Source organism: Acanthochromis polyacanthus, chromosome 15 (assembly GCF_021347895.1).
Source record: "Acanthochromis polyacanthus isolate Apoly-LR-REF ecotype Palm Island chromosome 15, KAUST_Apoly_ChrSc, whole genome shotgun sequence".
NCBI lineage: Eukaryota > Metazoa > Chordata > Actinopteri > Pomacentridae > Acanthochromis > Acanthochromis polyacanthus.
This window is the reverse complement of record NC_067127.1, coordinates 3,016,878-3,043,031: the sequence shown is the minus strand read 5'-3', so window position 1 is coordinate 3,043,031 and position 26,154 is coordinate 3,016,878. Positions and strand designations below refer to the sequence as shown.

The window sequence follows — 26,154 nt, the reverse complement described above, 5'->3', positions numbered from 1 at the left end:
GAATTGTGATTGAAAATATGAGTATCTGGTGATCCAAATATTTATACAAGATGTTGTCTTGTAACTTGTTTTGCAGGAAAATGATTTAAAATTCCTGCAGCCTCCTGAGGTCTGGCCAACATCAATTAAGCATTTATATTCAAAATATATGGAACAGATGCATCTTTTGCAACAACAGCCAAATCACAAACATCTGAAATAATTAGAAATATTAATTAAGGGTTTTTGTCAGCCAAACTGACAAAAACTGTCTGCAAAGATCAGAAGAAAACAATAATTAAAAAAATGATTTCAATTGACAACAGAGCTTACAATTGTGGATTTAAAGAGCTGGAGTCAAGCTAAACTATCCTGAAAGCTTGAAAACAACAAATCATTCAGAAAATGAAATGTTCCAGATGCCACAAGTTTGACTTTTAAAGCATAAGCAATAATTTAACCCTTTCAAAATAAGAGCACCTTTTCTCCTGGACACAGTTCAGTTCAGTGGCTTCAGGGAGAAAACAAAGATTGACAGAACCTGAGGGGAAAACTTTTGCATGTTTCTGTCCCAGAGCTTGAGGAAATCACCAAATTAGACTGAGTGAATATTCCTTCATGTTTAAAAGATGCAGCTGAAGCCTCAGAAGAAGAGTTTCCTCCTCAGCAGGAGTGGAGTCTCAACATGAAGGCCCAGCAGAGACAAGATCTGTCATCCCCGCACATGAAAGAGGAAGAAATTCCGCTGGAGGCGACGCTGGACTGTGCTGCCTCCAGCTGTGTGAAATAGCTTTCTAATGAAATGGAAGGAGCTGCCGTCTATCGGGGTTCTTCATCAGCCGCTCTGCTGCTGCACATGCAAATCCAGAAAGAACGGAATAAAATAGCAGCCAGAGCTCCAGTCAGGAAGCTGTTGTTTGTCCAGAGAAGCTGAGCAGCGGTGAAATTAGCAATATCTGAGGAAACACTGACGCTGAGGGAAAGTTGTCACATCTGCTCTGTTTGTTTAAAACAGGATGTTGATTTGAAAAGACAACAGCCACAATGGAGAGAGGTTATTTAAATATGATTGTTGCAAGCTATTCCTGCATAGAGAATGCCTGATGATATAACTGAGGATCTTTTGAAATCCATGGGATATATCTGCATACATTTTTATTAAAAGTAAAAAAAAAAAAAAAATGTTTTTCTGTTCATTATGATCATGTCTTTACAAATTCTATAATTATTTATTATGGAAACAATCACTTATTAATAAAAATGACTGGATATAACTAAAATGTCAACTATGATAAAAAAAAGTCCCACAATTAAATATTGACCCGTCCAGAATGACTTGAAAATGATCCATAATTACAGAAAATTAGTCCAGAATGACATGAAATGTGTCTTAAATGACTGTAAAATTATCCCAAAGACACAAAATTGATCCAGAATGACTCAGAAACTGTCCGAAATTACTCACACATTGTCCAGGTCAATAAATAACTGAGGGACTTTTGAAGTCCATGCTATATATCTTGCATGCATTTTTATTAAAAGTAAAAAAAAAAAAAGAAAAAAAAGCTGTTTTTATGTTTATTATAATCATGTCTTTACAAATTCCAGAATTATTTATTATGGAAGCACTTCTTAAGAAAAAACTATTATTGGATATCAAGAGTTTCTGGTGCGGGACTATATTTTCTGTCGGCGCATGTATTCGCTGACCGAACCACATGACGTGTCGGTGCTCTGACAGACGTCATCCGCAGGAGGAGCTGTTGAGCTAAGATGCTAACATTAGCATCCCTGTAATATGTACATGAGATAAATACACTGCCTGGCCAAAATAAAAGTCACCCCCTGGATTTAGCTAAGCAGATAGGTAAGAGCCTTCCCGTGGATGACTACTGCATGAGAACCGAGGTATTTAATGAGCTTCTCATTTCTGAAACATGTCCAAAGACGTCTGCTGTGGTCGGGGAAAAGACGTGAATCAGTTTCAGAAGGGTCAAATTATTGGACTGCATCAGGCAGAAAAAACATCTAAGGAGATTTCTGAAAGCACAAAATCGGGTTAAGAACCGTCCAACGCATTATTAAAAGCTGGAAGGAGAGTGGAGAATCTTCATCCTCCAGGAATAAATGTGGTCGGAACAAAATCCTGAATGATCGGGACCGAAGATCCCTGAAACGTTTGGTGAAATCAAACCGTAAAAAAACAACAGGACAGCTCAGGGAGATGTTCAATAGTGAAATTAAGAGCATCTCATCACGGACAATGAGAAGGGAGCTCAAAGGATTGGGACTAAACAGCTGTGTAGCTGTAAGAAAACCACAGATCAGTGAAGCTAATCAGAAAAAACAGTCCAGACCTCAGCCCCACTCAGAACCTGTGGGATGTTCTGATCAGTGAGGAGGATCAGGACAAAAAGGCTTCAGATTGATGGTTCTCTAACTGTTCGTTGTCTCATCAGTCATTGTTGACACACACTACCTGTTCAAAGAGAGGTCAGAGCCTTCCATTAGATAATTACTGCAGTGATGACATCTTATTTAACCCTAGCTGATTCTCATTTCTTTAACAACCATGATGGAAGACATACCCTTTAGTCATGGAAAGATGTTAATCTGTCTCAGAAGGGTCAAATTATTGGCCTGCATCAAGCAAAGAAAACAACTAAGGAGATGAAACGACTAAAATCAGGTTAAGAATCGTCCAACGCATTATTAAAACCTGAAGGACAGTGGAGAACCTTCATCTTCCAGGAACAAACGCTTAGATGATTGTAGGAAACTAACAGTAGAATGAAGAATGAGCAAAGAATGAGGTCAGCTGACTACCTGAAGATACTGAAGGACCAGGTCTTCTCATCAGTGGAGTTCTTCGTCCCAGATGATGATGCCAGGATTCATGGGCTCACGTTAAGAATGCGTGGATCAGGGAGCATGAGATGGATTGTCCTCCACAGAGTTCAGACCTCAGCCCCACTGAGAACCTTTGAGATGTTCTGGAGAAGACTTTGGTCTGACTCTCGTATCATCAATAGAAGATCTTGGTGAAAAATTAATCCAACTCTGGACAGAAATAAATCCTGTTAAAAGCTTATGGAAATGATGCCACCGTGAATGAGTGCTGTAATCAAAGCTAAAGGTGGTCCAAAGAAATATCAGAGTGACTTTTTATTTGGCTGGGCAGTGTTTTGTTGCCATGACAACCTGCAGAAATAAAGCGAACACTGATGGCATCAATGGAAACACTCTGGAACGGGAGCTCGACTTCGTACCGGAGGACCGACACAGTGCACCGACGCCAACGGTTGGGGTCTCCCTCAGCACACCTGAGCAGGTGAGTTTTCATCATACACCGTTAGTGGCGTAAGGCTCAATCCAGAACTGGAGGACATTATTTATATCCCACCTGTCAAATTTCAAATTATCCATGTTCAAAATCCTAAAACATGCAGTTGTTGTGTAAATTTATTTGTCCTGAAACCAGTTTTTCTCTTGTCCCACCCCGCTGATGGCCCCTTTCCTCTGTTCTCAGGAGGATATGCATTGGAAGTCTCACATTTCCACTCACCAGCAGACTTCTTCTCTCTTTCAGACACCAGGTCGGCCTCTGAAGAACCGCCTCCCTCTCTGCTGTGTGTCTTCAAGGTGGAGCAGATTCAAATCCTGGAGGAACTGGAGATCAACCACCAGGTCAAAGAGGAGCAGGAGGATCGGTGCGTCTGGATCAGTCCAGATGTTGAGGCTGAAGTCAAGCATCTTAAATCAGAGCTGAGGACCAGACCTGACTGTTTAAACAGCAGTGACGGTTCTTTAGTCTTTGTAGAACTGGAACAGCCTCAGAGGAGAGAAAAGTCTCACCATGTTTGGGGTAAAAATTTTAAAAGAGACTCATTTTTGGTAAAAGCCACAGAGGACATAGAGCCACGAAGAGTTCGAGCAAAGCTTCCAGTTAATTCTGCATGTAAGAAACCTCACAGGTGCCAAAACGTTTCTTCAGAACTCTAGTCGTCCTGCTCACATGAGAGTCCACGCAGGGGAGAAACTTATTTTTGTGCAACGTGTGGCAAAAGTTTCACTCCAAACAACCATTTTAAATTCTGTAAAATGTACAGTGAAGGCAGAGTGACGCTGGAAGAGCAAGAGAACTCTGATCACAAAGAGGAAAAGGCCATGTTGGACACTCTCTCTTGGTCCCCCAGGGCAGCAGGGGGCGCTGCAGACCTGCCCGTTTTACAAGTTACTACTGGCGCAGTGTGTGCACAGTCTGTGTTGACAACGGCTGCGTGTCTGATCCATCCACGAGTGGTTTTCTGCCCCCGGAGGTCCCAGGCTGCAGCTCTCTGGTTCTGGGAGATGGGGAGGTCTCAGATGCTCAGGCAGCTCGTCACGGAGCGGCTCTGCTCGGCTGCGGAGGAGATCTGTAGTCTGCTGGAGCAAACAGCGGAGGAGCACCAGGCTGAGGGGGTCCAGTACAGGACGCAGATCATCCAGGAGGTCCAGGAGGTCCAGGAGCTCAGTGTCTCCAAGCCGCGTGTGGTCATTTTACCACCAGGTAGGACTCACCTGAACGCATCATCCAATCAGCTGCTCAGATTCTGTCAGCAGTTAAATAATAGAAAGAAAATAATGATGGAAAAGGAAGTTTTCATTAACCCTGTAAGACCCAGAAAAGAACAGCAAAAAATAAAGAAAATAAACCAAAATATATACATATAGCCTATATAAACCTGAGTCGACGCGCCGGTGCGTAAAAATGGCGTCTCGGATTGAAGAGGAGGAAGCAGGAAGATGAAGCGTCGATGAGTCTCCTTTTAAACTTGTGTCGAAAGTGCGGATTTTGAACTTTCTACCAGTTTTTGAATCGTGTTAATAGGTCAAGTAAATCCAGAGTAATGGTAAATAATTAACGCCATGCTTTTTTACCGAACTTCGGTGCGTCATTGCTTGGTGCACGGCTAAACGGGAGATTCTGTGAAACCTTTCGACACAAAAACAATCAGAGAAACAGCAGGGGATAGTCCTCTGGTGGTTTTATAACTCACTGGAACTGCTGTGGGCACAAAAACAAACAAATTCACAAAAAGTATTCAGAATTACTCATATGCACTCTTATATGAACCTTTCTTCTGTCTTCGATACCACTGGACTGTTAATTATCAGATGATATTTGGTGTCTTTCCTGTTTTTTAGACCCTCAGCTGGTCGTTCAGAAGGTCTTGCCTCTACAGAAGACTGAGCAGACTGAGCTGCAAAATGAGACTCCTGTTCTTCTTCCCATCGAAGAGGAACCAAAGACTCAGAAGACTCAGCAGACTCAAACTGCTTCTGATTTTAAAGTTCCTCCGGAGGTCCCGGGCTGCCGCTCTCCGGGGTTCTGGGAGATGGGGAGGTCTCAGATGCTCAGGAAGCTCGTCACGGAGCGGCTCTGCTCGGCTGCAGAGGAGATCTGTGGTCTGCTGGAGCAAACAGTGGAGGAGCACCAGGCTGAGGGGGTCCAGTACAGGAGACAGATCATCCAGCTGAGACAACAGGTCCAGGAGCTCAGTGTCTCCAACCCGCGTGTGGTCATTTTACCACCAGGTAGGACTCACCTGAACGCATCATCCAATCAGCTGCTCAGATTCTATCAGCTCTTAATTAATAGAAAGAAAATAATGATGGAAAAAGAAGTTTTCGTTAACCCTATGAGACCCACATAAAGAAAAAAACAGCAAAACATAAGTAAAACTAGAAAAGCACTCAGAGAATGCAGACCTCCGCCAAGGATAGAGAGGAAAAACGGAAACCCATGCAGTAAAGGATCATGAGCTGGAATCAAACCTGCGTCTCTGACACAGTTCTGTTTACGAATCACCTTCTTAACCAGTTGAGCTATCTGGACACCTTGCTCCAATCTGTTGGACGACATACTAACCTGTGATGTTTTTGTCCTATTTTGGACCACATACTGAAACATACTAAAAAATTCAAAGTGATCCAGAATCCAGGATCCTTTCCGGATTGCCACCAAAATTAAATCAGCTCTTCCTCTTACCATAGTCTACATCCCCTAAAAATTTCATCTGAATCTGCCAAGGCGTTTTTGAGTTATCTTGCTAACAGACAGACAGACAGACGCCGGGTGTCACATAACCTCCTTGGTGGAGGTAATAAACAAAAAATTATATATATATATATATATATATGTGTGACTCAAAAATTGTCTGAGTCAATCTATAATTGAGGGACTTTTGAAGTCCATGGGATATATCTTGCAAACATTTTTATTAAAAAGATGTTTTGTATGTTCATTATTTTTTTTTAAATTTTATATCCCTTATTAATCCCACGAGGGGAAATTCTGATTTTCACATATCCCCCCATCTGGGGGGTCAGAGCGCAGGGTCAGCCGCGGTACAGTGCCCCTGGAGCAGGAGGGGTTAATGGCCTTGCTCAAAGGCCCGTCACATTCACACCATTCACACACACATTCACACACTGCCAAGCCAGCCAATCAGCGCATGACCTCATGTTCCGTTGGGCCAATCCCGAGCCTGTGGGCTTACTTCTGACTAATTGCGTTCCATCTCCCGGATCCTTTTTAAACTCTGGGAGGAAAATGATAAACAGTCATCCACAGCTGTCAGGACTGTCTTTTAGCAAGCGGTAAGTTTAAACATATTCTCTTTTTCAACAGCTAAATGTGTCTTAGACATTAACTGTATCCTGTTGTTGTTAGCGTGACATGTTTATTGCGAAAAACAGCACTTTGGTAATGCGTAGTGTGACGTTGATGCTCCCTATTATACTTCAGTGAACTTGTTTATTAGAAATATTGGGTACACAACAAAGAGAGCACGTAATACCGACTTTTCTGTGACGTACATCTCCCTTTCACTAGTTGGTTCAGAGTGTATAGCGCTCGGGGAGTGTAGCTAACGTAAGTTTATAATGATCTCGTCAGAATAATGCTCGTTATCGTAAAGTAATCTGGCGACTCTTGCCATCATAATCACGTAATAATACTTCTACAAAAATGTGTGCTCTGTGGAGGTTCTGGCCAGCTGAATATATTACGTTTTAGAGCCGTTTTATGATCGTAATTTTATGATAATTTTATGCAGCTCCTGTCCTGGCTCCAACTCCAGTGTTTCCTGCTGCACCAGTAGCTCCTGCTCCCACTGCCTCTGTGTCTGTGTCCCGCTTCACACGGAGGAACAGGCGACGCAGGGCAGAAGAGGAGGCCAGTGGAGCCCACAGAAGAAAGTATGTGCGTAAAGTGGCATTCAACAAGTGCACCAAGTGTGGGCAGCCCAAGACAAAAGAGTTTGGCCATAGCCGCTTCGGGAGTGCCACTTTTTGCCCCAGTTTCTCAGGTGGCAAATCTTTAGAGGAGTGGCTGGCAGAACAGAAACAGAAACCAGGAAACCCACCCCCACACTTGTAAATACTGTATATTAGACTGTGTAAATATGTAAATAAATCTTTATACTTACCTCAGCTGCTACACTAACCAATCTATGCCAATGGAATGTAAATACCATTTTACTTACCCTAGACCTGTATAACCATCAGTGCTAATAATAAACATGCAAGTACAACTTTATACTTACATCAGTGCTACAGTAACTAATCTATGCCAAAAGAAATCTATTATAAATACCAGATCTATGTGTAAATACTGTTGATATTTTTTATTTGTATGTAGTTTTTATGATGTCTTTATTTCATTTATATTACTCAGTATACTGTATTATATTTCCACATTGTTTATTGTTGTTTATCAGTGAAGTGTGTGATGTCTTTACTTTGTTTTTGTAAATAAATGCTGTTCAAAGATTCCTATTCATCGCTTTGCTTTTAATTGCATGAAGACTGGAGTGTGCAGTGTTTACTTAACTGATATGAGGGGCTCTGTAAATCACAGCAGCTTGTCTTTGAACACCAGGCTCCTGGAGGTCAGAGGAAGGTCAGGGCAGGTGCACGCTCCTCATATGAACTCTGACTCAGCTTCATTCAGAGGCTATTACAAATACATTTACACTATTGTTACATTAATAACAAATGGTAGGCTCAAGTGAATAATTTATAATAAAAATATGTATGCTTCAAATTGGCTAAACAGTAATTATATCTCATTTTACACTATTTGCATTGTGCACAGTCACTTCTCTAGGCCTAGTACACATTATATAGACTCTATTGCCAAATAATATTTATTAACTAATACTTAAAGGTTTGGAAACAGAGTTTGTGAAAACAGTGTAACATTGTTAAACAATCCGGGAAACAAATATATCTGTCATAGCTTTAATGTTACAGATGAAAGAATCTGCTCTATTGGGTGGAACTATATAATGGATACAATGTCGCGGAAGAATGGCACTAGCGTCTGCTTCAAACAAGGATCGTGAGATCGAAACAGACTCTGGTATACACGTTGTTTTTAATCCCTGAACCATCATATGCTCAAATGTTACTGGAGCATCCTCCATTCACTTTTCCGTGAAAACTCACCTCATTTTCACCTCATTTTCGCATGTGCGAGGGTTCGAGAAGATTGGGCCCCATCTTTTGCGAAACGGCCACTCTACTCACTGAGCTATGCCGCCCCCCCCCAATTATGATCATGTCTTTACAAATTCCATAATTATTTATTATGGAAACAATCACTTATTAATAAAAAATGACTGGATATCCCTAAATTACCGTCTAAATTTAATAACAACCACTTTCCAGTTAGCAAAACAATAATAAAATGAGCTCTTTCAGAAATACTTTGGATTGTGTTCTTTTTATTACGCTGAGATGACTCAAAACTTGTCCAAAATGACTCAAAAATTGTTCAGAATTACTTGAAAATGATCCATAATTACAGAAAATAAATCCAGAATGACATGAAACGTGTCCCAAATGACTCAAAATTATCCCAAAGACACAAAAATTGTCCAGAATGACTCTTATACTCACTGATGAACATTTCTTCTGTCTCCGATACCACTGGACTGTTAATTATCATGTGTCTGTCCTGTTTTTTAGACGACGTTAAAGTCCCGCTTCGTCGATCAAAAAGTCAGGAAACTGTCAGGCGTCGACGAACCCAGCATGGCCGTAATTCTTGCCGTCTGTGTGGGGAGAAGTTCACCAGCTCCAGTGATCTGTGCTGCCACATGCGACTCCTACACAAGGGACAGAAAGCCTTCAAATGCTCCCACTGCAACAGCCAGTTTTCTCGTTTGGATTACCTGACCCTGCACTCCAAGAGCCACAAGAGAGGAAAAGAACTCCACAAGTGTTCGTTCTGTGAAAAATGTTTCAGTCAGAACACTAACCTCACCGTCCACCTGAAGACGCACAAGCAGAGAAAGCCGTTTTTTTGCAGGGTTTGTGACAAAAAGATTGCTTTTCAACTTCATTTCAAGAGCTACGGCCACTCCTCCAAGGACAAAATGTTTTGCTGTTTGCTTTGCGACGAGAAGTTTGACACGAGGCAGGACCTGAGACGCCACAAGGACGTCCACGAGAACGGCGAATCGTCCGCTGATGTGTAGCGTTTCACCGTATCAGCTGCTGTTTGACTGCTGTGGTCCCATCTGTGTTTGTTATTCAATGTTTTAATCACTGAATGTGAAGTAAATCGAGCGTGTTTGTAGGGATTTTCCTAATTGTAGCTGTAATTACTGTAAGAATGACTGACTGTTGATGAGGAGAATTCTAAATGCTAAAAGTTGTTTTTTTTTACGTTCACTGTGATCTCATGTTTCTGATTGCACCAACTGACCTTTCTCAGCTCACGTTTTGTTTTACTTCATACATCTCAGCCGCAAACACAGATTAACCTGCCAATGACTGAGCTGTTTGATATCCTTTAAATAATTAAGAAAGAAGTTTCTCTCTAAGCTTTTTTGCGCTGGTTCTTTAAGTCTCTTCCAGACATTTTGCAGCTGTGTTCTTTGTTGTTTATTTGCTTTAGTGTCAAACTCATCTTAGTTCAGGTTCAGACAAAAAAACATCATATACAAGTTGAAGTTTCTTAAGAAAAATAAATTCAGTTTCAGCAACATTCAGCCTCAGTTTATCATTTCCACATTACAATTTACAGATCAGTTTGTCTCCAAAAAGGCACAGAACTTTTAATCACAGGTGTAGAATCATAAGTCAGACAAAAAACAGAATATTACAAAAATGTGACGCAAAATGAGAAAATTAGACAACCCGAAACAAAACAAAAGATGTAAATTTGATGAATTAGTGGCAAAGCGACAAAACAACGGACAAAAACCAACACACACACACTCATATATATACATAGGTATAAATGAGTAAAATATATAAATCAAAATGAAGTGTATGCGCCTTTCTTGACACCCAAAATCACTTTAGGAAAAACAAATACAACAGAACAGACAATAACCATACAAAAAGATTTAAAAAACAAACATAGAAATAAATAAATAAAAACACGCATAAAAAAAGAGACATTTAGAGAGAATAAATAGTGTCAAATGAGTTCTGAGTCTGCAGTAGAGGACACAGACAGAGCAAACCAGTTTAACCAGTTCTTCAGCTCTTCAGACCCAGCAGAACCACCAGACCGGACAGTCCCAGGATGTTAAAGGCCTGTCGAGCTGGGGAAGCCTCTCCAACACACCTACAGTCTGCTATCCTGTCTAGTTCCAGTCCCCAAGAAAGCACACCCAGACCAACCAGAGGACTTCAGACCAGTGGTCCAGACATTGCACTTCTATCACTTTTATCTCTGTCTGTCTGTCTGTCTGTCTGTCTAGTAAGTAGTAAGATAGAAAATCATAATTATGAGATAGCATGTGATTCTTTTTTCCAAGTGGTGAAACAGGCTTCCATTTGTACTCACTGCTACTCATGATAATGACAAAAAGAAAAACCCAGAACCACACCAGTCATGAAATAGTTTTAAGCTAAAATAAAATGAGTGTTCTGAAATCTCCAGCAGGTGGCGACATTATTCAATTTGGACGTTGACGAAGATCGTGTATTACGAAGACGCGTCATTCTGCGCAATTCCCTCTGAGCATTTTTCCTGCTACGTTTCTCTGTCAATAAGAGGCACCTGGAAACTATACCTGGAAACACCGCATAGTGAGACCTCTTCATTTTCATCTATCTTTAGTTAGTTAATACCGATGGAGAGAGATGTGGAGAGATGATGGAGAACGAAGCTGCGGCGCTGACAGACCAGCCGAGTGAAAGAGTGTCGGTAAATAACTATAAAACAAGCTGGTTTAGTTAGTTATCTAGTAGCAGTTAGCTACGTTTATTTTGATTAGCGTGCAGTTGTTTGGCTGCTTTAAACGGACAGCTAGCGGCTAAATTAGCTAGCTGTGTTAGCTAATCAGTTGGGATTTGGCGTTTAGCCTATCGTTAGCAGCGTCTTTAAACGTAGTTAATTAGCCGTAAATAGCTAGCTTTGCGTTAGACAACCGACTTCATTGTGTGATTTTCATTTAGCTCTGTTTGCATGACTCTATATTCAGCTCTTGGTGTGACAGCTGTCCGTCCAGGATGAAGGGAAAATGGACGTTAGCTTTGGTTTTAGCTTTACCGGCCTCTTAAATTACAATAATAATAATAATATAATGTATTTATATAGCAGCCTCAAGAACAGCCTTCACAAAGAGCTTTGACAGTTTAAAACAAGCAACACAGACAATCAAGCAAAGCATAGGGAGACAGGGCAGATTGGTCAATTAAAATAAATAATAAAAATGTTAATAAATCAAATGAATATTAGCTAAATTTGCAAACATAACAAAGGAACTAGGCATGTTGAAAATAATATATATAATATAAACAATATGAGATACTTTAAAGGTGTAAATACTGTTTATTGACTTTTAATACAATCAGTATTTCTATAGGTTCTAAAACTGGAAGTGTTTTGTTTATAGTATTGTACAGCAAGTTTTCTTTAGTATATACTAACCTTTAATATTTATGTTACTGGCCTGCCTGTCTTGTCTTTTATTTAGTTATTTTTGTTGTATTTAAGCTATCTATCTATCTATCTATCTATCTATCTATCAAAAAATTAAGGAACAAGATTGGGGGTTAAAGTTAAAAATCAGAAAGTCAGAATTTAAAAAAATCACAGAGACTATATCAGACCAAAGAACCAGCCAGCTAAATGTAAAATTAAACAAGAGAGAACACCTAAAATAAACAAAATAAAGCACTAAAATTAAGTGAAGCTGAAAGTAAAGCTCACATTAAAGCAACTCTATGAAAGTGGGTTTTCAGAAGTGATTTAAAATATTTTTTTCTGTCGTGTAGAGAGTTAATGGGGACATTTTGGCTTCACACAAGGCCAGTAGTTCATGTGTGTTCTGTCTCAGAGGATTAATGCTCTAATCCTCGGTCCTGAAGTCGCTCATCTAAAGTAGCACAGAGCTGCGGATCGTGTTTCCAGTGTCGGTTTACAGACTGGGACCGGTACCGGACTCTTTTTCCACTCCGGGATCAACACCAGAAGGACTGGTAGTGTCTAATTCACCCAGATGACAAACCATTTTAAGGAAACACAAAAAGAGGATATGTAAAATGATGAGCCTGTGCACTAGATGGATAAAGTTCAGATTGTTTTCACATGCGGAACATTGCAGTTCCTCAATTTTTACCACAGTCTGCAGAAAGTCAAACCTGAGCCACAAACAGGATCATGCATACAAGCCAGGAAGTATTTTTTCCACGCTATAACCATCTTCTACTGCCGTGCATTATTTGTTTTTGGAGTTTCTAGGACACTAAACTATTCTAATGTTTGATGTAACACTTTAAATTAGCTCAGACTTTAATATCTAATTGAGAAATGTCCTTCCAGAGCTAAGGTGAATCACTTCTGTGAAACGTTTTCCCAAACAGACTATTCTGACCATCAGCCTTCCCTCTGTTTGTAGTGAAAGATAAACGATCCGTGTCTGAGAACAGACAGGTTTCATGCAGGTTGTTAAGGAGTGTGTTTGGCATAAGCGCCTTTGAAATGATCAATAAAACCCCTCAACAAACAGACAAGCCATTCTAAATAGGACTGAATTAAATGCCAAGAAAACATCGTATTGCGGTTATTTGAACAGATACTGTGATTGAAGTCATAAATTCAGAGGGAGTGTTCTTTTTTCCCACCTCTTTCCTACAGAAATAATATAAAAAATTATAATGACGATGTGATTTTAACTGAACTTTGACTCTGTTGTTATGCTTCTGGTATTTGGACGTTGCATTTTGCAGTGCTGTGCTTTTAAAAATATTTCGATTAGCCTTCATTCCAAAGTACTAAAAAATGAGTAATTTGACCAATAATTACTTTATTGTTCTGAGTTTTGGTATATTAATGTTGTCAGGATGCCGTATCGTTTCCTTCGAGGTGGTTTTCAATGTTTTTTTTACTTACAGTCTGCGTGTGCGTGTCCATGAAATTGATGCCATTCTCCTCATAGACGGCCACAAGACAAGGCCTGACCAGAGCTAGAAACTAAATTAACCCAGGCATGTCTCTCCTGAGTAGGTTAGCTATCGATTTTTGTTTTTTAGTAATCGAGTATTCTATTGATTAATCGGATTCTGCACGTTATAGCATCAAAAGTAAATGTGAGCGCGCTGTGCAAGAGAAATAACCGTCCTGGTGGAACACGACTGCAGTTTTTAGTGCATATATAGTATAATACAGGGGTATTGTTTCATATATAGTATAGTACCAGAGGTATTGTACATATATAGTATGGTACAGGGGGATAGTACATTTATAGTATAATACAGGGGTATTCATCTAAAACTCAAAGCCATGGGAACCCCACATGTTTTTAGTCGGTGATGCAGAAATCCCATAAATCTGTTTACATGTTTGGTCCGTTCTCCATTAAAACAACCTGTTCTCGATCGGTTCATTTCGTGCTGAAAACGAGTCAAATGATGGTTAAACCTCCTGTTTGTGTGACCAGTTTGAAGCAGATAGTCTGAGTCAACAAAGAACGCTGAAAACCACCTTCATAGCTGTTAACTCTGACTGAGGTTTTAGTTTCTGTCGAGCCGACCGATGCAAACAAAGTCCGATTATGTTAAACTGTCTTCGTAGTTCAGCCTCTGATCTGATAAATGCTGTAAACACTAGAAAAGCTGCTCTGGTCAAAACAGAGGCGTCCCATCATATTTAATGAATGCAGGTCCCGGTCCGTAGCGGATGAAGTCTGGGTCCAGGCTAGTTAGTGACCTGGGGTCTAGTATGCAGTGGATTAAATGAAGCCTCAATTAAGAGAATTTAGTCTTGAGGGATTTTAGTAATCGAACAACTCAGTGAATCGTTTCAGCCCAACTCCTGAGCTTTGAGAACAGACAAACAGTCTTGTTATTGTCATTAACCCTCGTGTCGTCCTGCAGGTCAAAATTGACCCGTTTTAAAGTTTGAAAATGTGGGAAATAACTATATTTTCACAGGGAAACTTCTGATGTCCACATTTTCAACATTTTTGAGAAATGTTTGAACATTTTTTGGTGGGAAAAAAAAGAAATGTTAAAAAATTTTCTCGAACATTCGCAAAAAATTTGATAAAAATTATTTCATGTGAACATCCATCCATCCATTCTCTATACACCGCTTTATCCTCACTAGGGTCGCGGGGGGCGCTGGAGTCTATCCCAGCTGACTCGGGTGAAGGCAGGGGACACCCTGGACAGGTCGTCATGTGAACATTCTTAAAGAAAATATTAGAAGTTTAACTGATATACAGCCATGGCCATAAGTTTGGACACAGCATGACTTCCTATGTCTGTTTTGATGTCTATTACAGAACATAACTAATATTTTTTGACAGCACCAGTTTAATTAGTCAACAAATGAACAAGGGATATAATGTTATCAATAAATTCCAACAATTGGAACAACTTTGTTCCCAAAACATAATATTAGAAGAAAATAACAAAAAATGCAGTACTTTCACAACCGAATTTGGTAAGAATAACAAAATGACACCAAACTCTTTTGATGTTTTTTTAACATATGAAACTTAATATAGTTCTCAGGAGTTGTGTACTGTATTGTAAGTGACAATTTTGTGGTATTTTCTAAGATTCACAAGCGTCATGGTACTTGTGTCCAAACTTATGGCCATGGCTGTATATGTATTTACTTTAGATACTTTTAGGATTTTTTGCAAGATTTTTACTCATTTTTTGAAAATATTTACAAGAATTTTCATGACAAATTTGGGGGATTTAAAAAAAAAAGAAACTTAAGGAATTATTGGAATTTTCTTCTTGAAGGTTTTGCAAATTTTCACAAATTTATTGAATTGAAACAATATTTTTGGTGCCCATAAATGAAGACAACGGGAGGGTTAAAACACGGAAACATTTCCTGTGCTTCCCAGAAAGCTTTTGTTTATGATCCTCCTCTTCCGTTTTCTCCCTCTTTCCTCCACCAGGTCCATGAGGCCTTCGGGTGCCTCTAAGAGAACCCATGGAGCCTGACGTCGTCCCGCTGCACTCCTCCTCCCCTCCGCCTCTGGGTGATGATGGTGACGGGGAGCTGGGATCAGAGGATGACGAGTTTGGAGACTTTGGGGGATTTTCCTGCTCCTCTCTGGGTTCTGCCACTGAGCCGCCTCCTCCCTCCTTAAAACCAGCCGCACATCAAAGCACCTGCAGCTTTAATCAGACAGTTGAACAATCTCAGCCCACATCCACTGTGAACCTGGAGTCAGACAGGAGTCAGACGGACATGGAAGGGCAGGACTGTAGCGCTGCATCTTCTTTGCACCTCACAAACGGCTTTGCTGGAAGACACCATGACTCTGGGGCTCACGGTGCTGCTACAGTCGGTGCTTGCTCTCCTGAGGAGGAAACAGGGTTCGCTGATTTCACCGTGTTCACCGATCAGGCGGCACATCCCTGGTGCTGTGGCTTCTCTCCCGTGGGCAGCACCGAGCAGTGGGACGGCAGAGCAGGAGGGACAAACCTCAGCCTGGGTGGACAGATCTGCAGTTCTGGACAGGATGTCGTCATGGAGTCCGAGCCCAGATCTCACTGTGCACATCAGGCAAATACAAACGTCATGAACTGTGAGAACAGAGATGCAGCACGTGCACAACCATCTCAGGACCACCATCAGCCTCAGGACGCTGCAGCAGCTTTGGATTTTCCATCTGGTGAGGAGGAGCTAGACGAGCCTGGGGACACTGAGAGGGAACGGAGGTTTGGTCTTAATTCTTTACAAATCTCTGAGGCGGAAGAAGAGGCAGGAAACAAAGATCATAGTGTTTCTAGTGTCCTGCAAAGACTGGGCATGTATGAGTCTGCCTCTGAGGACCTGGCCTCCTGCGGTGATGATCTGTCGTTTGAGGGAGTTTCTGCAGACTTGGAACCAAACGTCTCGTCCCTGGATCAGACGGACTGGGACCGAACTGATGATGAGGATGAAGAACTGGAACTTTCTGACTCGTTTGTCAACAGTAGAACAGGAAACCTCAGCCAGCCCGAGTCAGAGAGGGGCTTTCATCATTGTGACCAACATGAGACTCAGGAAACTCGTGCTACCTCCAACCAGTCCCAGCCTGGAGCTGATGCAGAAGGCAGTTCTGCTGACGGTGGTTCTGAGCATCACAGGGACCAAAAAGTCGTCCAAACAGCTGACGCAGGGGTGAGGATTCTGGGAAACCTCCCACCGAGTGACAGCTTTGCTGATTTCTGCTCAGCGCCCACGCAGGACGATGGACAGTCGTGGGCGGCGTTCAAGGACCAGAGCGCAGATGAGCAAGGAAAAGCCTGGCCTCAGATCAGAGAGCCGGTCAGCAGGCTGCAGATCGATGAGGACACCGAGGAGGATCAGGATGGGGAGGGACAGCATGGAGGCAGCAGGAGGAGGAGCTGCCAGGTAGAAAACATGTCACTGGAAACTAGAAATATAAAGAAAACTTATTCTAAGGAAGCTTTTTAGATCAAATAATCCATTATCCTTTGTGTATTCCATTTTATTGCCGTGCATTTCATTTTTCCAAAACACTGTTCAGGTCATTTTTGGGCAGTTCAAAAGTTTAAAGTCAGTCAGCATGTAACTACATACTTCTGAAGGTCTAGTTAAAAAATGAACCATCGTTCTGTGTTTTTCCAGGCTTCTCTTTGCTGCCGTGTCCAGCAGCTCCTGCAGACCAGTTTTCCAGAGGTGGTGGTTCCAGCTGCAGAAGGTGAGGAGGAGCTGCTGGGCCTCGGTGCTCTGCTTCAGACCAGACATCCCTCTGAGGACGAGGAGGCAGCACCAGAACTCAGTGGTGCTCTGTGGTGAGGAAAACCTCCAGAGTTAGGAGTTAATGCTCTCTGGCGCACTGCCTTAGCTAGTTTTACTGTCATTTAATTTTTTACCACAAATTATAGCTCATCAGGTCAACACTGGCTGTTTGAGATCTATGAATGTGGCAAAGAAAGAGAAGTGTCTGAAATAGATTTTCTCTAAGTTTAACATTATTGTGATGTTTATCTTCTGACCAGGATTCAGGAGGAGATGTTATCACCACACCGGGACGTCCACAGTGCCGTGGGCCTCCAGTTTCAGTGGGGTGGTTCCCACACCAACAGGACTCTGCTCAGGTGCCTCGGCGTGGACACCAGGAACATTGTGAGTTTGGCTTCAGGGGCATCTTTAAGAGTAACTGGGTTAACGAGCTCAAACTTCTATTTCAGTCTAACCGAGTCTAACTGTGCTAAAGTGCTGGAACGACAGAATACTGTTGATGTTTGTCGCTCGTAATAATGAGATTGTTATGCTGTTGCTCCAGATAAAAATACACGCTGAGCCAGACTCCAAACCAAAACAAAATCTTTGTCGTCTATAATCGGACCATTCAATCTGCACAGCATCTCTCTGTGAGCTGAATGTATTTCTGCTACTCCTAAACAGAAAAAAGCTTGTTTTTCCAGCATATTAAATCATTTCAACCTGGTTATTTTATACTGAAATGATAACAACAGTTTACATATTCATATGATTTCTGAAAATACATCAGCTGGTGATCCCAGAAGAAGCAGTCAGTAACATAATGCAGTTAAGTGTTTAGATGAGCTGCAGGGTTGGTTGCTGAAATGGAACAAACTGACTTTTCTGTCTTGGTGTAAAGTTCTTGTGTCAACATTCAGTAAACCTAAATGTCAAATATTCTCTAACAGTCTCCATTAGGTTGGAAACACAGGGCTGTTCACAGGTAGTCTGTTCCTCCTGCTGCCAGATAGAATGAAATAATCCTGGAGGTTGATTAATGTAACACCAGCGATATCCGACCAATGCAGATTTGGTTGGTTAGAGTGTTTGAAGCCACCAGGAGTCCATGGCCCTACAGGGAAACCTTTTACTCAGTAGGACTTCATCATTTTATGTCAGACTGTGCTGCAAACAGAAACCGTAACCTTTTTGTTGTACGTTGTGCATCTTTGTCCTGTTAAAGGTGTTCATTGGCACCAACAAGCAGCCGGTGACTGTGCCTGCTTTTGCATCGGGTCTGGTGAGTCTGCTGGAGGAAATGTGAGCTTATTTTTAGTGGGAATAAGTTCCGTGATGTCAGAAGATTGTCCAAATGATGACAAACAGCTTCCTCTCACAGTCCAAAGACATGCTGAGGTTAATTAATGATTCTAACCGGTCTGTAGGTGTGAATGTGAATGTTTGTCTCTGTGTAGCCCTGTGATAGACTGTTACCTGTCCAGGTGTCCCCTGTCTTCACCAGTCTCTGCACACTGCGTGATTTTTGCCCATCTCAGACCAAAGATAACAGTGAGAGAATTGTGGCGATATCATTGGTTGTGGCTCTAAATCGGTGGTCCTACGTCACACTGTGAGGCAGGTTGTTGTAATGGCGACCAAAGACAAGCTGCCATAAAATTCTGGGTGATCATCTCACAGTGTGACTGCTGCTGGACCTACAACAACTAAGTAACCAATAGAAATGGGGGATGAAATGACGTACTGATCAGTGCCACACTGGAGCTAAACCCACATACATGATTTGCAGCATCAAAACAAGTATTTAAACAAAGAAGACAGCCTGGTAGAGTTGCGGCAGCAGAAGCCTCAGAAGGGCTCATGTTTGGCTAGTTCCCTGTGATTGTAGGGCTCATGTTTGGCTAGTTCCCTGTGATTGTAGGGCTCATGTTTGGCTAGTTCCCTGTGATTGTAGGGCTCATGTTTGGCTAGTTTCCCTGTGATTGTAGGGCTCATGTTTGGCTAGTTCCCTGTGATTGTAGGGCTCATGTTTGGCTAGTTCCCTGTGATTGTAGGGCTCATGTTTGGCTAGTTCCCTGTGAATGTAGGGCTCATGTTTGGCTAGTTTCCCTGTGATTGTAGGGCTCATGTTTGCTAGTTCCCTGTGATTGTAGGGTTCATGTTTGGCTAGTTTCCCTGTGATTGTAGGGCTCATGTTTGGCTAGTTTCCCTGTGATTGTAGGGCTCATGTTTGGCTAGTTTCCCTGTGATTGTAGGGCTCATGTTTGGCTAGTTTCCCTGTGATTGTAGGGTTCATGTTTGGCTAGTTCCCTGTGATTGTAGGGCTCATGTTTGGCTAGTTCCCTGTGATTGTAGGGCTCATGTTTGGCTAGTTTCCCTGTGATTGTAGGGCTCATGTTTGGCTAGTTTCCCTGTGATTGTAGGGCTCATGTTTGGCTAGTTTCCCTGTGATTGTAGGGCTCATGTTTGGCTAGTTTCCCTGTGATTGTAGGGTTCATGTTTGGCTAGTTCCCTGTGATTGTAGGGCTCATGTTTGGCTAGTTTCCCTGTGATTGTAGGGTTCATGTTTGGCTAGTTTCCCTGTGATTGTTTGGCTAGTTTCCCTGTGATTGTAGGGCTCATGTTTGGCTAGTTTCCCTGTGATTGTAGGGTTCATGTTTGGCTAGTTTCCCTGTGATTGTTTGGCTAGTTTCCCTGTGATTGTAGGGCTCATGTTTGGCTAGTTTCCCTGTGATTGTAGGGTTCATGTTTGGCTAGTTCCCTGTGATTGTAGGGCTCATGTTTGGCTAGTTCCCTGTGATTGTAGGGCTCATGTTTGACTAGTGTCCCTGTGATTGTAGGGCTCATGTTTGGCTAGTTCCCTGTGATTGTAGGGCTCATGTTTGGCTAGTTCCCTGTGATTGTAGGGCTCATGTTTGGCTAGTTCCCTGTGATTGTAGGGCTCATGTTTGCCTAATTTCCCTGTGGTTGTAGGGCTCCGTTTATGCTTCAGTTGCTTATTTTCCATTTCAAGCTGGAAACGTATAAGATTGTAAAAGTCACACAGTGTGTAGAGGCCGTTAGTCAGCTGAGACAGACTCCAGCCTAATGAGGATGAATGCGGTGTATAGATGATGGATGGACTTCTACATGTTCCTCTGCACAGAATCTATCTTGATTGATGTCAAAATTGTCATATTTGACAAATTTTGGAATGTTCATGCTGTTTTTGCTATTCATCAGGGAATGCTTGAACCCACCAAAGACTCTGTGCCGACTGCCGGTTCTCCAGGACACTCAGCCGTCTCAGCACAAGCACCTCCAGGGCGCCGAGACATCCCGGACCCCTCACCACATCCAGTGCAGGTAAACAGGCCTGCTCGGTTCGGCTGAACTGAAAGAGGACGAATCAAAACACATCAACACAAGAAGCCGAAATGCTGTTTTTTGTTTTGTTTTGTATTGGTATCCAGAGCATTACAGGACACGCTCCAACCATGTCACAAGTGCAAATACACCAGTCAGAGATGTTTTCTTGAAGGAATAAAATCAAACAGATTGAAAAAGAAAAATAAAGACATTTGAGAAGATAAGTGTAAATAATAGCAGAAATATTCCTTTAAGGTTATCACTTGTTGTCTTTCGTATACAGAAACAAAAGTAGAAAAAAAAGAGAAAAGACAAATATTAAGTATCTGATAACTTGTGTGTTATCCTTCATTAAAGAAATGTCTGCTACCAACAGAACTATACTCACTATAGAACCAGGAGGAAGGTGTATATTGAATTAAAAAGAAACATCTTGGTGAAGCTTGAGATAATCTAAAATGCTGTGAATTCTGTCCCGCTGTAGGAGGAGCTCCCTTCCAGCCAGCTGGACTGGAGCAGCCGTGGCCTTAGCAGCTCTCAGGACGGTACGTCCCCTCGCCGAGCCCCTCACTTCTGGGGTCGGAAGTAGACTGCCAGCCATCCCCTACATGGCTTCTGTTCATGAAAACCTCTGAGAGTTTACTCCTCACTTCCTCCGGGGCATGCGCTGCTTCCCTGAGTTCACGCCGTGTTTCCCCTTCACTCACCGCGACACAACATTTAGGAAAAGAAAAAGAAATCACGTTAGGCGAACAGAGAAGTGACCCATCAGTGACAGGGGAAACACTGCTGACCCTCTGTTCTCTCCTTCACCTGTTCTGGTGTGTCGTCTTCACCTGCTGTCATTTTCAGGCAGATTTTATCTCAGTATTTATCAGGGAAATCTGGAGTCCATCAATAGATTGGAGCAGCTGATATGAGTGAAGGCTCCTGAAAACTGCTTTTTTTTTTTTTGTTTGCCAAGTTAAAGTCACATTTGCACTAAACGGTGATTGTGATTCTCCTACTGAGTAAGTATCAGTTAACACATCGGGCATGATTATCCAAAAGACCAGTTTTTAATTTATTGATGGCCAGTGTGGAGGTTCAACCTGCATTTCTATGATCCATACTAATGCTTTAAAGCTGACAGTATCGCCCGCTTTTTGACTTCATTCAACACTAAAGTGTATTTATTTTTCTCTGAAGCCATTTATGTGTTCATATTTGTGGGTGAAATGGTTTCCAGTAAGATATTTGTTCACTCAGGAAGGTTTCACCAATTTAATTTAATTTAATCAGAATTAAAGTCAGTACGGAAGTTTTTAGTGCAACATTCATACAGTTTTAGGGTGAATATGTGTAATTATCCTAAAAATAAATTCCAGCAGTGGTGATTGTTAGATTTAGCAAATTATGCAACATAAATTACACATAATTCATAAAGATAATAAATACTTGGAGGGGAGACAAAGAGCCAAAAAAAGTCACTAACAAAGAAGGTGCAAATTTGCATGCTGTTATCACCTTTGTGTCATTTTTTTAGTAACATAAATAGCCCTAATTAACAAATAATACCCGAGTATTAATTGGCAGTAGTGGTCGGGAGTCAGTTTGCATTTTAGGACAGTGATAAGACAAACTTTGCCACAGAAATCATTGTTCTGCTGCATGTGTTTAAAGAGGATTATGCTAAAGAAGTATTTCTAAAAAGAGAATGTGTTCAGTTTTCACATAAACACTGTGAGATGACGCTGAAACACTGAAAAGACAGCTTAAAAAAATGAACCACCAGAGTTTAAAACGAACATTTAGGTTCGTAGCATGTAAGATAAGGAGGTGTTGTTGATGAACTAACAGATATATACGCTCGTATATAACCAGGGATGGAGCTGAGAGCCTCGTTAACGCGACTCACCGAATTCTGCAGTAATTTTCTACCTGAAACGTGGAGCTGAATCCACATAAACAGAAGCCCTCGAGGGTTAAGGAAGCTTCATTTTTCTTTGCTGAATTTTAATTTTATTCCTGAAAAATACACATTCACAATCCCAACAAGACTAAAGTTCAGTGATCAAATGATGAATACTGAACAGAGCAGTGTTGTAATGATAAGTAGTGCACAGCAGAGGGCGACGTGTTCTCAGTAGATGGTGCTCAGTGCAGAAAAAATGTCTGAATATATTTACTGTTGGGACAAATCAAGTCAAACAGAGCAATCAGTCACTAACATGAAGAGATGTGTACCTCATGTATATTTAAACGCGTATTTGTAGTCTGTTCTTTTTCTTTATATCAGTATTTATTCTTTCTGAAATCTATTTTCTGGATTTAATTTAATCTGTTTGGGGCATTATTGACATAATAGGATGATATAAATGATGATTTCTGCTGCTTTTACTGTTTTTATTTCCAGTTTTTCTTTTCTTTCTGTGCACCTCTTCCTATAAGATATGAACATGTTGACGAGGACAGAGTGTTTGATTCCAAAGCCTCTCATTTTGAGAACTTAACAGATTCCTGAAAACCATTTCCTCAGTGTTTCGTCACCAATCGAAGGTGTTTCTACAACATTTCTGTAAATCCAGGTTGCAGTCTTTCATCATGAGTTGTGCCTTTTTGCCAGCAATCATTTTCTAAACCTTTTTTTTTTTTTTTCCAAGCAGTGAAAGTATCTTTGGACCTATAGTTTGCTGATGAAACAGACTGTTTTTTTTTTATTTTATTTATTCAGATTTACTGCTCAAATTGAGAACTAATGCACTGCTGTGAGGAGTTGTGGGAAATCCTGTAAATACTGAAATAAATCAGTCGATCCTTTCTGCTTGGTTTGGATTTTCTTTTCTTCGGATTTTCTCTCTTGCTTTTTCAGTTTGCACGGCTGGAATATTCAAACTACTTGTCTGCTTTTTGGATATTCTGTGCAAAGATGTGAAATTATTTTCCCAGACACCCATAGATCCACCTGTTTTCAGCAACGCCAAACAGCACACAGATGATAAGACATCTAACATCAATACAAGCTTTCTTACTTGTATAGATGTTTAGATGTTGCTTACTCCTGAAAAGCGGAATTTGGTTGAAAAAAACAATCAAATTTATTTATATAGCAGGTTTAAAACAACTTGAGTTGACCAAAATGCTGCACATCTTGTAACAAAAGCAACAACGATATGATTTGTGAAACATCAAGACAAGATAAAAGTAGTAAAATCACTTATTAAAACTAAATTAAATAGAACAAGGGAGTGCAGTCCTCCATTTAATACAAGATGTACCCACAAAATAACCTTGTGCTGAGCGCAGGCGTGTGTTCTGCATGTGTACGTTATGTATGGATACCGAATCGCGTGACCTAAATACGTAGTTATTAGAAATTTTTCCAGAACTTGCTCAAAAAATCCTCTTTTCCTGTTCAGAATCTGTCCAAAATGAGTTAAACATCTAGGATGGCTTAGAAGGGTTCCAAAAATGACAAAAAACAATAAAAACACGTCCAGAATGACTCAAATTTGACCTCATAGAATAAGTGTGTTCTGAAAATGTTGCCAAAATTTTTCAAAAATGACCCAAAATATGTGCAGAATGCCTAGAAATTCCTCAAATTTGTTCAGAACTTGCTAAAAAAAATTCCTCCTTATCTGTTCAAACCCTGTGCAACATGAGTTAATAGTCTAGGATGGCTGAGGAGGGTTAAAAAAATGACTAAAAATGGGTCCAAAATTACTTTAAAATGTCTTTGAACTATTCAAGTTTTCTTTAAAAAGTAGGAATTATTCACAGGTACATTTTCATAAACATTGGTGGTCCTCAGCGGTGGATTTGTAGTAGGATCACAATCATGTGATCGTCAGCAGGCAGTTGATGTAGTGTTCACTTGTTGTCATGGTTACAGTGACGCTGTGCTGCTATCTCACAATGATACAGAAACCTTTAATAAATCCATGGATCCAGACTATGAGCTACATCACTGCTAAAATCTCATCACTTGGTCCTTGTGTCATTTCTGACCTTCCATGAAAATTTCATCCAAATCCGTCAGTATGTTTTTGACTAATGTTGCTGACAGACAGACAGACAAACCAGTGTCGATAATCACATAACTCCTCCATGTTCCTTGGCAGAGTATAAACGCACTAAAAACATAGACAGAACGAGGTTGCGGCCTGTATGTTGGCGTCTGGGTGAAATACGCTGAATATCTTCGGCTCTAAATCTGTTTTCACTGCAGACTTTTTTTGTCAGGTCACAGCAGAAAAAAAAAATCCCAGCTGTAATGGATCACGGTAACGACGGCTGCATTCCATTTAGGTGAAGCCTTCTGCAGGTTCTGGTGCTCTGCATGTTCCCTGACTCACATGGTTTAATGGGACACTTAATGGAACTCAGGCGTCGTTAGCTTATCGATCACACCTGGCAGGATTCGTCCAGCCACGACGACGTCTGTTGTGGAGCTCTAACGTTCAGAGGTGATGTGAGCCATCTCAGGTGAAACGCTTAAAAGAGAAAGAAAACACTGGTTTTGGTATAAAATTACTCTTTAAGAGCGTCTTTGTTAAACGTATTTGCATATAATCAAAGTTGAAGTCATGCAGAGTGAAAAGTGAGAAGAAAATCCACCAAACTGAAGCTTCATACTGGGGTCACTAAGTAATTAGGGTTTTTTTTTGGGACCATAGTTGACAACCAATCTGTTCTTTAGGAGGAAATGACATCATGTGGAGCAGGTCATGTGATCTGGAATTAACACACTTCCTGGAGAGGTGTTTTTGGAACAGGGAACTTAGTGGAAAATGATTTATTTTGTTATTTTCCATATAAAATGTGATATATTGCCAAAAAAGAAACATCTGTCATGATTATCGCAGCTAAATAAAAAGAACACAATCCAAACTATTTCTGAATCAGCTCATTTTATTGTTGTTTAGCTCATTAGAAGGTTGTTATTTAGTTGATATTTTAGTGATATCCAGTCATTTATTATTAAAAAGTGATTGTTTCCATAATAAACAGTTGTGGAGTTTGTAAAGACATGATCATAATGAACATAAAACATTATTTTTTTTTACTTTTAACAAGAATATATGCAGATATATCCCATAGACTTCAAAAGTCCCTCAGTTATAGATTGATCCAGTGGGGCTGCTGGGAGAATCTGTCACTAAGGCTGTATTTTAGCATCTGATGATTGCTTCAGTGACCTGTGGCTCAGAATTAGCTGCCGTTTCCTGGATACAAAAGGAAATTGACAACAGCTTTGCATTTCTGTAATGTCTCTTTGCCTTCATCCTCTCAGTAAAAGGAGAAACCATAGAGTGTAGCAGAAGCTCCTTCTCCTTTTCTAAACCTTTTATAAACGCTCTCTCCCTCTGCTAGCACAGGCTGCTCTGCTCTCAACCTGGATTATTTTGGTCCTGAGGAGGAGAGCAGGTCCAGCAGCAGATCCAGCACCAGTCCTCCACCAGGTCAGCCTTAACTCTACACAGCTCTAGCCTTTTTACACTGTTTAGCAGGTTTACTGTGATGATACAGCTTCAAGCCTTTCAGTATCCGGAGGTTAGATGTTTGTTTTGCCTGTAAAGGAGTCGACCGTGAGCTGTATGAGCTGACCATCAGCAAACTGGAAACCAGCACCA

At 41.0% G+C, this 26,154-nt stretch overlaps 2 protein-coding genes across 54 annotated transcripts; both read left to right on the top strand.

The window, feature by feature from the left end:
- The first annotated feature begins 1,602 nt into the window (after window positions 1-1,602).
- LOC110962357 (zinc finger and SCAN domain-containing protein 31-like) lies at window positions 1,603-10,018 on the top strand. 4 transcript variants are annotated; one of them, XM_051960107.1, is made up of 4 exons: window positions 1,603-3,310; window positions 3,569-4,528; window positions 5,167-5,556; window positions 7,080-7,797. In XM_051960107.1, exons 2-4 carry the CDS (start codon window positions 4,081-4,083, stop codon window positions 7,400-7,402), a joined length of 1,161 nt encoding a protein of 386 aa, XP_051816067.1. In that variant the 5' UTR covers window positions 1,603-3,310; window positions 3,569-4,080; the 3' UTR covers window positions 7,403-7,797. The 4 variants fall into 4 exon arrangements, with proteins under 4 accessions (XP_051816067.1, XP_051816069.1, XP_022065986.2 ...); XM_022210294.2 differs by lacking the exon at window positions 7,080-7,797 and adding an exon at window positions 8,995-10,018 and having other exon boundaries at window positions 1,697-3,310; XM_051960108.1 differs by lacking the exon at window positions 7,080-7,797 and adding an exon at window positions 8,995-10,018 and having other exon boundaries at window positions 1,703-3,310; window positions 3,569-4,337; window positions 5,366-5,556.
- A 1,050-nt stretch (window positions 10,019-11,068) lies between these two features.
- On the top strand, window positions 11,069-23,338 carry LOC110962354 (aftiphilin-like). Of its 50 annotated transcripts, XM_051959870.1 has the most exons (8): window positions 11,069-11,191; window positions 15,408-16,855; window positions 17,093-17,259; window positions 17,467-19,261; window positions 19,362-19,529; window positions 19,632-19,698; window positions 19,881-20,536; window positions 21,024-23,338. In XM_051959870.1, exons 2-4 carry the CDS (start codon window positions 15,443-15,445, stop codon window positions 17,723-17,725), a joined length of 1,839 nt encoding a protein of 612 aa, XP_051815830.1. In that variant the 5' UTR covers window positions 11,069-11,191; window positions 15,408-15,442; the 3' UTR covers window positions 17,726-19,261; window positions 19,362-19,529; window positions 19,632-19,698; window positions 19,881-20,536; window positions 21,024-23,338. The 50 variants fall into 50 exon arrangements, with proteins under 50 accessions (XP_051815830.1, XP_051815855.1, XP_051815854.1 ...); XM_051959895.1 differs by having other exon boundaries at window positions 17,467-17,593; window positions 18,417-19,261; window positions 19,362-20,536; XM_051959894.1 differs by lacking the exon at window positions 19,362-19,529 and having other exon boundaries at window positions 17,467-19,095.
- Window positions 23,339-26,154: the final 2,816 nt, after the last annotated feature.